Raw genomic sequence first — 14,791 nt, 5'->3', positions numbered from 1 at the left:
GTTTTTAATGGTTTTAATGTTAAAAATAAAAAATTATTTTTGATTCATTTTAAATTTAAAAACACTTTTAAAAAATACTCTACATTACATTACCAAACACACACAGTAAATCTCTTGCTTTTTTTCACAAGCTTGCTTCTATCTTTTACTTTTAATGCATGGAATTCACATGTGCCTGGCCTCCTGTTTGCTAGAATCTCTTAAGCTTTCTGTTGAACTACTTTCTCTGACCTGTGATCATTAATTTAATTCGAGTCTTCCCCTTTTGGCATGCCACTGTACCTAAAGAAATTCTTGTTAAATACTTTGTAATAGATAGAAATAAGAATATCTTGAAAAAAAATATTGCTAAAATGAAAAATCCTTCTGAAGTTTGAAGTGTTTGGCTCCTGCATACGCTGTGATTCTACTAATGATTATATGGTCCATATAAACTCGATTGTTCATGCGTCAATCTCAATACTTTGTGTTATATGCTATTTGTATAAATGTCAAATCGAACGTCTCATGTCCTCACCTACCGAAGCTGTGCTCCTAGCAACCCTCGTGATTATTGACTAATGAATATAATTTGCCATGACAGCTACTCGCAGGGCACTCCTCTAGATTAAAAACCCTATTCTTCCTTGAAATCATAGAGACGCAACTCCTCGGTGCAGACAAGCTACTTATTTCATTATGTTTTTGTTTTGATGGATATGAGATTTATTTGATTAATTAAAATATTCAGGCCCTGACAGCCTCATTGCTGCCCTTCTAATAGCATCCTTTGGAACTAGCACCAGCAAACCTCACAGTGAGGCAATTAGCAAAGTTAAGTAAAACAGATTTACTTGCACTGGCAATTAGCAATTAGGAAATAACAATCAATTCAAGGAAAGGGAAGCATATTTACCAGAGTGCCGACGCAGCAATATCACGTGCCAACGTTATGATGTTGGGCGTAGAGTATTTCCTATCCAATCTTCAGAACTCTTGAAGTCTACGCATGGGAGCGTCATGATTAATAACTATTTAAAGTTTTGGATTTTTCTCATCCTGCAATATTAAAAGAAAAAAAATGGAAAAAACAAACCCGACAGATTCTCCATGAAGAAAGAATGTGCGGGACATGTGACCACCTGAGATCAAATCCAACTCCTGTTAAGAACGAGATAGATTGAAGGAGGGATCGATTGTCCTAGATTCGCAGTCCAATATTATATCCAATAAGCCTGCTACCAAGCTAGAAATTTAAGAAAAAACAAGAGCCTCGGACAAATACTAATTGCAAAAATCAAGCCTCATACGACTTGAGATCGAAAACATGAGGTTGGATCAGCCAATGAAGCAGCAAGTTGTCTCGGGCAGCATCTCTATGCCAGCGCTTTAAACGTTCCAGTCTGCAGAGATTTTTAACAAGATGGTTTTTCATTAGCACCCTCCGAGAGTGTGCTCTAGTAGAACTTTCGGGAATGTCTCAGGTTATCGATGAGATCTCTTTTAGTAGGCCCAGTGATCCAAGCTTCCAGGTCCATTATAGATGTACTTTGAGAGCCTGCCCATCAACAAATCTACTTTAAAGAAGCCCACATTATTATTATTATTATTATTATTATTAAAGATTCCTCATAACTTTTCTGTCGGTAGCTTTCTAGATGGCTCGTTTTACATTTTCCCCATTCTCATAGGTTGCCTAGAGAAAAAAATGTTTTAGGAACGACCATAAAAAATGCTGGGATGACTTACTTCAATTTTAGAACACTTTTGTCTTCTTCGTCTTCAAGCGTTGATTAGATATATACATTTATATCAAAATAAAATCCAATCATGAATGTGATGATGTAAAATGAAAAGCCGTCGAGATTTTACTTATAACTGGGATTTTTCATTGTTTTTTTTTACCAGTCTAGAATATGATGACATAATATTACATGCTTGGTTAAATTCAATTTCATTTCGGTTCTATGCTACTTTTTCACATCAATTGCTTACCAAAATTTCATGAGTTGGGCAGTTGAAAAAACGCCCTCTTTCCTCCGGAAATCAATTGAAAGCTTGCTTGCCTCTTTTAATTGTCAAACAAATCATGAATATGCTCTTCTAAATTAAATTGTAATAACAAAGTTGATTTCGACAATTTCTAATATACTTCTCCTAAGAGAACTGAATCCATAACACACCTTGTACATTACACGAAGATAACAGGGGGGAAAAAAACCTGTAGGAGGAAAAAGGAACTGATGTCGCTCAAGAGAGGAAAGCAATGTATGTGTACAATAATTCATTCCATGCGTCACGCGCTCCCGGGAGACACCAGTGAACACAATCTGCATGCATGGCTGGGTTAGACTTTTGTTCTGGAGAGAGTAACTTGCCCCCACGAGCACCATTAAAAATTGAAGTGAGCTAGGTTTTGTTGTTGGCTTATACAGTGACAGTGTATCCGTAATTGTTGAAGAGCAGAAACAATTTATTCCATACTTTTTATAGCTCAACTTTCAACTAATTTTGTAGTATAAAGAAGTTATTGTTGATTGATAGAAGATGACTACACAAGATATCAAGTTAGCTCAATACATAAAATAAATTACCAGACATGTTGAGGAAACCATGCTGTTGAAGAAGATTTTCGTTCGAATCTCCAACATACATAAGCTGCTTTCCTCTAGGTTTTTCCAGCAACAATTCTGCACTGAAGCTGATCAGAGATGCATAAAAATAATTAGCATCTTTCCCAGGAAAGCGAACGTGGGTGGCAATTATGACCGGGAGACAATTCCTGTTAATACCTTTGGTGTCATGATGATGATACATGAACGAGTAACAAAACAAAACAAAAGGCCTCAAAGAATACATGAATATTAGTCAAAAACGATGAGATGATACACAGAAAAGAAAAACGTTTCCTTCCTTGGGCAAAGAACAATCCTTCGGTTGCCATCTCCAATTCTGGTACGTGGAGTCCTACTTCCCATTTTTCATGCGGGTAACCCCTTCTGTGAGAAACGCACATTCATCTTCTTTGTATAAAGGACGAGTTATGTTATCAAAAACCCATTCTCCTGTGAAAATGTCACAACTTTCTGATGGTTCTATAGTTTTTTCAGCTTTGCTGTTTGGGACTGATGAATTCACATCTTGATCACTTTCTGCTTCAACTTTATGATAATTGTTGACATTCTTCGGAGTTTCTTTAACTGCTGGCCCTTTCCGCTCGAATGAAAACAAGTTGAAGTATACATGCTCCTTGAGCACATAGCAAGCAAGGAAAGAAAATAAAAAAATTACTGAAACGATTAATATGGATATTGAACGGCAATATTTCAGGTTGCCACTGACATGCTTCATTGTGGCTGTTTCCAATTGGATTTGATGCCCTGAGTTGTGAATAAATGATATGGAGATGAAACTAAAGAAGAGCAAAAGTAATGTGATCAATGTTTAGTATATCTACTTTAATAGCTGTAATTAACATATATATGTTATGTATCATACCTAATTAATGGAGAAACGTTTTGCATTTCCAATATTATTCACGTTCATTGAAGTTTCCAAGTTTTCTTAAAAAATGTATGCAATCTGGTCTTTCAACAACCGCCTTAAGGAAGACTCAAATAGATAATTGTGAATTGTTTAGATGAATTGCGAAATTTGCAACCACCCCAAGATTTTGTAGCGTATGAGCTTGTAGATTATCCTGTATTAACATTATCAGTGAACAATTTTTTAGAAATGTATCAAGTACTTTGGTTATTTGTTTTGTAGAGATAAGGAATTAAGAATTATTTCATACTTCACAAGATGCCTTTATCACTAGCCAAGAGTGGGTGGCATGAAATCTTTATACCTCAATAAATTCCATTTAGTTGAGGTGTCCCTCATTTTTATTAATCACCTTTTCGATTTCAACTAAAGTTCACTAGGAACGAGAAATGTTTTTAATCGAAGGGTTATACACACGAGCATATATTGATTGCGCTGTTTCAATTTCATTCCATCTTTACCTTTAAAAGTAACTCCACATCAACAAATAATCAAATTGCAGAGGTTATATAGCAATTATATGCTTTCATTAAGAATCAATTAAATTAAACTACCAAAGAAAAAAACAGAATGTAATCTGTTGGAGTCAAGTACGAGAGATGATATATGTGTAGAGCAGCTCATTCCATGTATCAGGAAGTCCAGGCAGACACCAGTGCAAACAATCGGCATACTTGAGCGGGTCAGACTTTTCCTCCGGCGAGAGTAACTTGCCTTCAATAGCTGTGTAAATGGATGTGTGTGCATCTTTCCGATATTCAGACAGTGTGGTTACATTGAGGAAGTTGACTGGTACTTTCATTGAACGAGTCACATTCACTGCGATCGCAAAAAGTTGTCGGTTCGTGCCCACATCGAATGGCTTGGACTTGTTTAGGATCGGTTTGGTTTCATTAGAACACTTAATCCCATCAGCATTGTCCCAGTCCAGGTTCCTATTGCATTTTCCGTGCACATTGTCAGCTTAAAACTCAAATCATTCTAACATATAAAATTTGAGTGCCTAACGCATCCATAAACGCAGTCAACAAGAAAATTGCAATTGGCAGGGGCAAGATACATTTTGGATGAAAAAAGTAAGAAGAAAGAAAGAACACAAAACGTATGAAATGAACAACAATCTGGTGCTAAAACAAGGACTATGAGTTAGATTGCTGCACCTGGCATGGGTAGGAGACATGCTGCTGAAGAAAACAGAGGAATGCTTGGGATCAACATTTTCCTCCACCCATTTGGCCCACGTCCTCAAAACTCTCTCATATGCTATTGGCAACTCAACTTCATCATACTCCATGGGGCCTTCAACAAATGATCCTCCTCGCCTTTTCCATAACTCCACAAGAAGGGAATCAACCTCTTGGTTATGCTAAAACTATTGATTAAACATGCACAGAAGCTGGATTGAAAGGGGAAAAAAAGACTTGATACTTACAATACTTTTGTATAAATAGACGTCATCCACCAAATATAAGTGTTGAATATAAGGTAATCGACATTCTTCCAGTCATCTCCATGTTTTGAGATTGATTCGGGCATGATAACGCGGTCCGAGTGGCCATTCCTATTTGATACAGCATCCGAATTGGACTCGACCAAAAAAGGAGCCCAGTAAAACTCTATGGTAGCGTTGTAGTCCTTCAAATTTACAGATGAATCAAATCACATAATGATGATAAATTCTCCACTTGATTAATAAATGGCATAATTCACCACCTTTACTGCCATTCTAAACATTAATTTGAGGGATTACAAAGCAAAAGCTAAATCTGTGTCCGTGTGATTTATTCTAGGTATGAAAAGTGATCTTAATTTGAGGGAGTAAAGAGATACCTCAATTTTGAAGACACTGAGAAAACTTGAGCTGCTTGACAAACTCTTCTTGTCTGGAGGAATCACAGATTGGACCAGACAAACCATGGATTCCCATTGCTGACGATTCAATGAATCTCCTACAAACATAAGCCTCTTCCCTCTAAGTTTCTCCAGCAACAACGTTGCTTTGAACCTGAGTTAGACCAAAGTAGAAACCATATATATACAATGACCCATATACTAATTAGAAGAGACTAGAACTGAGCTGATCAGGAAAGTAAAGAGAGTAATTACTTGGGCAAAGAGCAATCTCTTGGCTGCCATCTCCAATTTTGATACATTGAATCCTTCCTTCCATTTTTTATGCAAGTCACTGAATCAGTCAGGAACTCACAGTCTTCTTCTTTATATAGAGGATGAGTCAACTTATCAAGAACCCACTCTCCTAAGAAGACATCACACTCTTTCCGTGGCAAAACCACATCTTCATGATCTCCTTCAACAGAAACCAGCTCCATATTTACATTTACTTTAGTACCCTTTGCTGAGGGCCTAACATCATCAATATTGCTATTTTCTTGAACTGCTGGGTACTCCTCCAAGATCCCTTTGAATCTTGGAAATGGGAGTGCCACAAAATTTTCATTGAAAAGAGCACACGCAACGATAGAGAAAGTAAAAATTACTAAGATTGAGGGGTAATTACAGCTCTGGCTTCTAAGGCCACCTCCATCTTTCATGGTGTCTTCTCTGAAAATGATCTCACTTCAATTCCATAAAAAAGACAATCAATGGCGGTGGCCTTAGAAATGACAGTACTCTTGTTTCCTTTCAAGTTGCTGTGAAGAGTGAAACAATATACTTGCACACGATTCATTGGTTAATAAACATAAAACTCACTGATGTGTCCAATTTAAGAAGTTGATCTGAGTTTTTCTCACTAAGCTCATCAACACGTGGATTTTTTTTTGCTTTTCTGATGACTTTTTCTGTGTTGACTTGAATTTGAGGACTCAAGATAAGTATACGATCCCGTGATTGGTGATTCCAAATTTCCAATGTATGAAGCTTAGGGATTTAATAAAATTATATTTTAGCTTACAAAATCAGAGGATTTTCCCCCATTAATATAGGAAAATTTCAACAATTCTTTGGCGTCCCCACTAAAGTTACAGGGGATGGGGTCGCATTCAAGAAGTGGTCCGCCGACAGGAACCTCTGTCCCCATTTGTCACTTCAGGTTGATGGAGATAAACTACACAGGTAAATCTGGCTTGGAATAATTATATCTAGAGTATATGCACGAGTTAAAAAAATTTATATTTTCTATTCGAGCCATGGCTTTTTTTTAAAAAAAATGTAGCTTCGTATGAACATATTCATTATAATAAATATGATAATGTATTGAAATGCAATATACAGTTTTCTTAATTCTGGCAGTTTAAATTTTTTTTTTTTGTTAATATGAGTATTTGAGCTAACTTATACATACCTTTACTAATTTCACGGGTCATAAAATTAATAATATAGTGTTTATTTGATAACGTTATTAGTGATATTTAAAAAAAAATAAATTGCTTAATGATTTTTTTTATTCTAACATTCTCCTATTAAAATTATTAAAAACAACTAAAAAATAACGAATTTTAAAAAAGCAATTTTAAAAAAATTGTTAAATGGCTGTATCAAACGGTACCGTATTCAATAGCGTGTGGTGGCAGAATATTTCGCTGGTATGTGCTAAACTTAACATATAAAGGTCTTTCTGTATAAATACATAGCAAAACAAAGAAACTCACATTGTTGATCTATAAAGTGGATATATGGTAACGGAATATACAGGACGGAGAAGTTTCTTCCAAAACCATTGAAACTAGCAGCAACTAGGAGCAACAAGTGACGCAGTGAACCCTTGTAGTATATTCAAAACTTTATTTTATTTTTTAAAGTGATTTTTAAAAACAATAATTTGACAAGGTTTTCTGAGTCTTGGAAGATTTGGACTGTGGTTGCTGGCTTGAGATGCATTGACAGCGTGCAGGATTACGAGGATATACTGTTTTTTTTTTTTTTTTCAAAATCACGAACAATCATAGCTTATTCAGAATATGTGACAGATATTACAGCAAGGATTGATTAGACAACAGTGTTGATTGTAATGTAAATGCTAGTACAAAATCGAGCTTACTGTCGGATTGAGAAAACATGGTAATTGAGCGTAAGTTGATAAACACAACTGAAGAGACCAAACTGCACTTCACAACTCTGAAAAATAAGAACAAGAGGCTGTAGTTCCGGAGTTGTCATGCCATCAATTTATCCTTCTGAACATTAGTATTTCACATGAAAAAGTCTAATTGCTTGCTCCCAATGCAACAGATTGAATTGTTTTGTATGTGCCGCCAACTGCCAATTTGGCAAAGTGGTCAGATTGAATTGTTTTTAGACTTTGGAGAAAGCAAAATGCTGAAGGGTCAAGCGTGAGAAATGATGGGTGCGTTTAGGGACTGGTTCCAAGTATCTGGTAAACCAGGGAACACCGATGGATACAATCTGCGTACATCTTTTCTGTACTTCGAGAGGGTGCTGATGTTAAGCAAGTAAACAGGCACTTCTATGATCTCATCGTATTCTGTGGCACCTTCATTGAATGTTCCTTGCTTTCTTCCAGCATTCCATCAAATTCAAGATAGGAAACATGTCAAACTTGGTTACTTTCTTTCCGCATTTAAGAAGACTAAAAGCCTGATTTGCTTGCAAAACTTTCATATTATCGGAGTTCATCCACCATATTTACGTGTTGAAAATCAGGTATTCCACACCTTTCCATTTGTCCCCAAGCTTCTTGATTGATTCTGGCATTATAATGCGGTCTGATACACTGTGCTTCAATGGATCATCTGAATTCGATTCGAATGGTGCCCAATAAAACTCAACTGTTGTGTTATATTCATAAATCAACAAAAGGAGGAACAAACAACCATACCTGAGGGTGTTAATTAACCACAGAAACAAGTGCATCAGACCATCAACCACAGAAACAAGTGCATGAGACCTATGTATATTGTATATATGCAACCTTTGACTTCAATAGATATGGAAGCTGAATTATGAAATCTGTATCTCTTAATTGATAAGCCTTCTCGTGCATATGCAAATGCAACATTGAATATGGATGTGCATATTAATTAGCTGGTAGCACATTACTTAAAGATGAAATTAATTAGTTGCAGGTTCAAAATTATTCACAAAAAAGATAGGCTTAGAGTTGATTAAATTAAATAGGCGAAGTCACTGGAAAGAATGCCATAATCATATCATCCGTTCACTTCTAATCCAGTGAAAGACAACGCAAGCTTGTTGAAAGAGATAGATACCTCGATCCTGAAAATAGATACAGAGCCAGAATCGCTCAGGCTCTTCTTTGCCAAAGGGACACCAGATTGAACCGGGCAAAACCAGATTCCTATTTAATGAATCTCCGACGACATAAGCCTCTTTCCACGAAGTTTCTCAAGCAACAATTTTGCTTTGAATCTTGATCCACGAAAACATACTTTTGAAAACATACTCCATACTAACAAGTTCTCACATTTTTCCTCTATGTACAAAGGATGAGTCACATCATCGAAAACCCATTGCCCTGTGAAAAGATCACAGTCCTTCGGTGGCAATATAACCTCCTCATCTTTCTCTCTGATTCCTTGAAGTTCACTTCTTGATAACAAAAATGATCCTGCTAATACTGGCTTGATGTTCTCACTGCACATAAAAGATCTTGAAGAGGAGTATCAAGAAAACCACAAGAAGAAAATAGTTGTGTAAGTAAGCCATTAAAGTTGGATCTGCACGCGATTAGTGTTACTGAATAGCTGAGCGCAGGAACCTATAACTGGCAAGATGGAAGTAAAAAGAGAATGCGATAGGGAAGAGCTTTTATTTTACTTTGATTAGAAGTTACTATTAACCAGTAGGGAAAAACGAGGGACAAGACAAGATTAGAAAAATGACAAAGTTTTATGATTGAATCATATGCTATACATCATACTGGGGGACCAAGCCTTCTGGCTTACAGTACGTAAAATCGTAACAAAAATTTGAATTTTATAAAAAATTAACAATTTTCCTTTCTTTGTTGCTTCTTTTCCACCCGTTCTTTCTTGGAATTGTGGTTTAAACATGAAGACTGCTAATTGTTCTTTTACTGCTCTGAATCCCGTACGTGGAGGCTAATTATTGCTGAATTTCTTTTTTTTTTTCAAGAAAGAAATGCGAGCAACCAGCGAGAAATCATAAGCCAGCCATAGAAACGGAAGATTAAAAATGTTGCCATGCAGGGGCGGAACTAGGGGGAGGCGGGGCCCCTGCAAAATATTTTGAAGTTTTGTATTTTTAATGTTTAAATATAATATAATATAATATATTTTTAATTTAAATAGATAAAATTTCTAATAATAAATTATATTTTAAGTTTTGGCCCTCCATGTTATATCATTTCAGCTCCTCCCTGTTGCCATGAATGCATTCGAACTTCACATACAAGTTTGTATTTGTTCTTTATTCTCTTCCCACGACCCACATGTTCATTATACAGTTCAAATGGGTTTATCAAGCTGTCCGTTTTTAAACTTAATTTGGCATGCTTTGCTCTAATTACTCGGGATTTGGCATGCCTAATCATCTCCCTCTCCCACATCTGTCAAATGAAGCAGAACAAATTTCCAGAACAATGCTGATGACGGTCCGGACCTATAATTCAAGCTATGAGAGGCTAAAAAAAAAGAGGAAACCAGGAGAAATTACAAGGTAGAAAACAAAACATTGCACGTGTTAATTCCTAGGGGTCACGTGCGAGAAATTATACGTGTGTAAATGAATTCATTCCACGTGTCAGGCAACCCGGGCAGACACCAGTGGATACAGTCGGCATATGTTTCCGGGTCAGCCTGCTGCTCCGGGGTTAGCATTTTGCCCTGACGGATGGTGTGGACTGAAGTATGTGCATCTTTTCTGTACTCGGAAAGTTTAGTGATGTTGATAAAATGGACAGGCACTTTCATCGATCCAGTAATATTAGCTGCAACCACAAAGAGCCTACGGTCCGTGCCCACATTCAACGGCATGCTCACATTCAGAATAGGGGTCGTCTCCCTGGCACATTTTATGCCATCCGGGTTCTCCCAGTCCAAGCTCCTGTTCCATGCATTTCCATCGGTGTCGTTATCGCAGTGAGAAAATAAAATTATCAACTAGAAAAACCGAAAAGTAACCATCATGGAATATATGCGGTTTTTTAATTAATTATTAATTAGTCAAATCATGATTAGTGATCATGGGACCCATATCAACCACCGAGAATCACCGAATGCCAAATTAGAGGATTTGGTACAACAATCCACCCACCGGAACTAATCGACAACCAGAGAAAACTTGTAGAGGTTGAACTCAAATGCCTTTTTTATTATTTGCAATAAAAAAAAAAAAGAACACAAATTATTTTTTTTATCAAAGCCACGTTGGATTTGAAGTGAAGACTTGGGAGTTACCAGTCTTTTTGTTTTTTGTCCTAAAATCAACAGTACTGCCAAGAAAAGGCGGACAGCAATAAAATTAGTTCGTAACAAAAATTCAGAAAGAGCCTTACTTGATATGCAGAGGAGACATGCTACTGAAGAAGACGGTGGTGCGATTGGGATCCACATTTTTCTCCACCCACTTCGACCACGTATTTAAAACTCTCCTGTACGCTACTGGCCGTTCGATCTCGTCATACTCGGTGGACCCTTCATCAAACGATCCACGTCTGTCCCAACATCATCAAGAAACAAATCAACCCCGTGCATGATTTTGAGTTGGAACACTAAATCATCAAAGCAAGATCTATAAGGACATAAACTTACAGAACTTTCATGCTGAAAGTGTTCATCCACCAGATGTATGTGTTAAAAATCAGGTAGTCGACGTTCTTCCAGTTGACACCATGCTTATCAATTGATTCAGGCATGATTATTCTCTTCAAGATGCTGTGCATATTTGGATCGTCCGAGTTTGACTCAACCAAAAACGGGGCCCAATAGAACTCCACTGTTGCATTGTAGTCCTACGGAGAAGGAGGGGAAAAAAACATCAAAACATTACGAGTATAGTACTGTCATAAGAAGAAAGGATCGAGTTACTGACGCGATTTGTAACAATTATCCCGAAGATGAATTTGACAGGCATGAACAGTATATAAAGATGTCCAACAGGCAATTTTACTCGAAATATTGATAACAAAAGATTAAACTGTTATATCGAGATTAATTTTTTAAAAAAATTATATGATCATTTTATTAAAATTAATTGTGTTAAATCTGGGAGCTTTGAGAGACGCTATCATTTTCAACCCACCTAGAAATACAGACACGAGACTTTTAAAAGCTTTGCGTGTTTACTTTCTTCATATGACAGCAAGCTGAAAATTTCCGATGCCAACTGGCAGTATCTTCACTTTTACACCTTCTTTGGCATCTTCGATATCTTTATATGAAAGCATGCATGATGAGTGCTTCTAATTTTTTTATTTTTTTTTAAAATAACTTTCTAAACAGTAAATTGTTTTAAATATTTAGTAAAATATTAAAAAATAAATTATAAAAAAATTTCATTATATTAACATAAACTAAAAAATAACTTATTAATATTTTAAAAAATATATAAAAAGATTAGAAGTCATTATAAATTATTTCAAATAAAAAAATAGCTATACAAAAAATAAAACTAAATCTAATTGATAAAAAAGTTGAAGAAATATAAAATTAAAAAAATAATTTTATAAATTATTTCAAATAAAATAAATAGTAATAAAAAAAATTAAGACCAAATCTAAAAAATTTTAAAAAGATGATGAAATTGAAAAAAAATTCATAAACTATTTCAAATAAAATAAATAACAATAAAAAATAAGAGAAAAAAAATGATAGATAAAAAAATTAATTCAAAAATAATAAAGATAAAAAATAACAATCAAAAGAATAAAAATCAAATTGATATAAAAATCAAATTAAATCAAATTCTAATAAGCAATAAAATTAAAAAATAAAAAATAAAATACACAGCAATTAAAAAATTAAGAATCAAATTTGATTTAATCAATAAATAATAAGATATTTTTGAATTTTTTGTAATTTTTAGAAAATATTTTTAACCAAAAATAAAATAATACTTTTCTAAAAATCAAATCAGATTTTTTAGTGAAAAATAATATTTTTTATTGATTATTTTTTTAATAGTAAACAACAACAGAAAAAATTTAAAAATTATTTTTTTATGAAACAAATATGAATTAATGGATTCATTGTCATGATAAATCATCATTAATAGCAGTAAAAAGGTGTTTAAATATTAAATAAATTTTATCAAAAGATTTAGTGAAGGTGAATATGGACACTGATATAACACCGTATATTGGTTTGATGTCTCTAGATAGAGAACAGGAGCAGGGGAGAGGTACCTCGATTCTGAACACAGCTAAAGATCCAGTCTTGTTCAAGCTCTTTCTTCCGGGAGGGATTACGGATTGAACAAAACAAATCATTGATTCCCACTGATTCCTATTCAATGAATCCCCAACAAACATAAGCCTCTTATTCCTTAACTTGTTTAGCAGTAGCCTTGGCTTGAACCTTAAACAGACGAAGACATAAAAACCATCAAACAGATGAGCTAAAATCAAGAGAACACATGTAAAGCAAATTCAGGAATTGATGAAATATGTACTTACTTTGGCAAAGAACAATCTCTAGGTTGCCATTTCCAATTCTGGTACAAAGAATCCTTTCTTCCATTCCTCATGCAAGTCACTTGTGCTGTAAGGAACTCACATTCATCCTCTTTATACAAAGGGCGTGTCTCGTTGTCGAAAACCCATTGTCCTGTGAAAAGATCACACTCTTCTGGTGGCAATTCAACATCTACATCGTCTTCTTCGATGATTGGCAATTCAATCTTTTCCTCATATTCTTTTGATCCACTAGACTTCAATTTATCAGATTCTTGATTCTCTTCAAACTCCTGATCAACTTGAGGTTCTTCCAGTGAAGTTCTTGAACCAACCGAAGCTGGGAGTTCTCGGTCCTTCTTGAGGGTTTCTTGAACCGGGGTGGTTCCTTTTGATGGCTCTTCCTGGATTTCTTGAGATTTAGGCCATGAAAATGGGAACTCGGCAATTGACTTCACGTCCTCATTGTACATGAAGACTCCGAAGATAAAGATAGAGGATACCACAACAAATACAGAGAGATTGTTGTTCTTCCTATGTTTCATGGCTATGGTTACCGAAGAGAGGAGAGGCGACTTCCTCCTTGATGTCTGCATGATCAGTAGAATGGTAAGAGAAGTGAAGGGAGAGACAAGGAAATATAGAGAGGCATTGACTAGATATGACAGAGAAAAACTTATGTTCTATCAGTTTCTTTAATTTGTTTGTTTAATATTGGATTTGGTGAGATGGGTTTTTCTTCAAGTAACCGGTTAGTCTTCTGGTGGATGGAGAGTTGTCTCTCTCAATTTTTTTTCCCCCTTCTGAATCCATTTTTCTAACTACTTTGTCCATCTCGTTCCAAAAAATAAAATATCAGAGAGAACTAAACGAAGAGGGAGTAGTAGTTTCCAAGTTTCTCTTAGATGGTCTTTGTCTAACAAAATTTTTGGTGAGTATGGTCTTATATGGTTAATGACAAGGATTTAAATTATGATGCTGGTGTAGATGCTTCAAGGCAAATTAAGCTCTCCGAGGGCAACACAGTTCTAAAAAGGACCAAGCGGTGGCGTGCAATAGGGTATATCTAAATTCGCTATATGTGCATTAACTCGAAGAGTATTTAGAGAGCAATATGGAAGTCGGTTGTCGTTGGACATCCTGAAGATTAGACCACTGGGCCACAAAAGATGATCAAACTGGATTCAGAATTTGATTGAAGTAATAATCGGTGTCCTATCGCCATTCAATTAGATGACGATAGGACGGTTTAATCTAGTTTTTTTTTTTTTTAACACCAGCCTGTTGGGACCAAAGGAGGTTCTTAAAGTAAATATAAAATGCACAATTAATCTTAATAAATCAATAAAAGATAACTAACCGATTAATTTAATTATCACCCTTATATTATCCACGACATTACGTAGGCTTTCAATTAATTTCAATATTCCTCTCTCTTTCTACGTACCTCCCCGAGCTAGAATAGAGAGATGCACCCCAGATATGATCATTACTAATTTATTCAATATTCCACCTCTTCCCGAAAGTTTCAAATTTTCTCAGTTTAGAGTCTATAGACAACTGTGTGGTCATCCAGGCAAACGGCACCGAATCGTTATTCCAAATGTCAATGTTTAAAGTTGGTGCTGGTTAATTATCTGCTATAATTATAAACATTGAGCTTCTACTCTTCACTTTACCCCCGTGATGAGCAGC

At 35.5% G+C, this 14,791-nt stretch overlaps 2 protein-coding genes and 1 pseudogene across 2 annotated transcripts; all 3 read right to left on the bottom strand.

Moving 5' to 3' along the window:
• Positions 1–4,007: 4,007 nt before the first annotated feature.
• Positions 4,008–6,264, bottom strand: LOC118055840 (xylan O-acetyltransferase 1). The gene is made up of 5 exons (XM_035067846.2): positions 5,632–6,264; positions 5,356–5,530; positions 4,958–5,160; positions 4,686–4,847; positions 4,008–4,460 (listed from the first exon to the last, which is right to left on the bottom strand). The coding sequence occupies exons 1-5, from the start codon at positions 6,075–6,077 to the stop codon at positions 4,112–4,114; spliced, it is 1,335 nt and encodes a 444-aa protein (XP_034923737.1). The 5' UTR covers positions 6,078–6,264; the 3' UTR covers positions 4,008–4,111.
• A 1,165-nt stretch (positions 6,265–7,429) lies between these two features.
• On the bottom strand, positions 7,430–10,033 carry LOC118055883 (xylan O-acetyltransferase 1-like; annotated as a pseudogene).
• A 1-nt stretch (position 10,034) lies between these two features.
• LOC118055839 (xylan O-acetyltransferase 1) lies at positions 10,035–13,904 on the bottom strand. Its single transcript, XM_035067844.2, has 5 exons — positions 13,100–13,904; positions 12,830–13,001; positions 11,238–11,437; positions 10,982–11,140; positions 10,035–10,530 (listed from the first exon to the last, which is right to left on the bottom strand). The coding sequence occupies exons 1-5, from the start codon at positions 13,690–13,692 to the stop codon at positions 10,182–10,184; spliced, it is 1,473 nt and encodes a 490-aa protein (XP_034923735.1). The 5' UTR covers positions 13,693–13,904; the 3' UTR covers positions 10,035–10,181.
• Between the last annotated feature and the right edge of the window lie 887 nt (positions 13,905–14,791).

This window comes from Populus alba, chromosome 8 (assembly GCF_005239225.2).
Source record: "Populus alba chromosome 8, ASM523922v2, whole genome shotgun sequence".
NCBI lineage: Eukaryota > Viridiplantae > Streptophyta > Magnoliopsida > Malpighiales > Salicaceae > Populus > Populus alba.
Note: the sequence above shows the minus strand (reverse complement) of the source record. Positions and strands in the feature narration are given on the sequence as shown.

Coding starts and splice junctions, on each gene's coding strand:
- LOC118055840 (XM_035067846.2), bottom strand. CDS start 6,077: ATGAAAGATGGAGGTGGCCTTAGAAGCCAGAGCTGTAATTACCCCTCA. Junction 5,161..5,355: donor TCAGTGTCTTCAAAATTGAG/GTATCTCTTTAC, acceptor GTAAATTTGAAG/GACTACAACGCTACCATAGA. Junction 4,461..4,685: donor ATGTCTCCTACCCATGCCAG/GTGCAGCAATCT, acceptor AAAATGCAATAG/GAACCTGGACTGGGACAATG.
- LOC118055839 (XM_035067844.2), bottom strand. CDS start 13,692: ATGCAGACATCAAGGAGGAAGTCGCCTCTCCTCTCTTCGGTAACCATA. Junction 11,438..12,829: donor TAGCTGTGTTCAGAATCGAG/GTACCTCTCCCC, acceptor CCTTCTCCGTAG/GACTACAATGCAACAGTGGA. Junction 11,141..11,237: donor ACTTTCAGCATGAAAGTTCT/GTAAGTTTATGT, acceptor ATGTTGGGACAG/ACGTGGATCGTTTGATGAAG.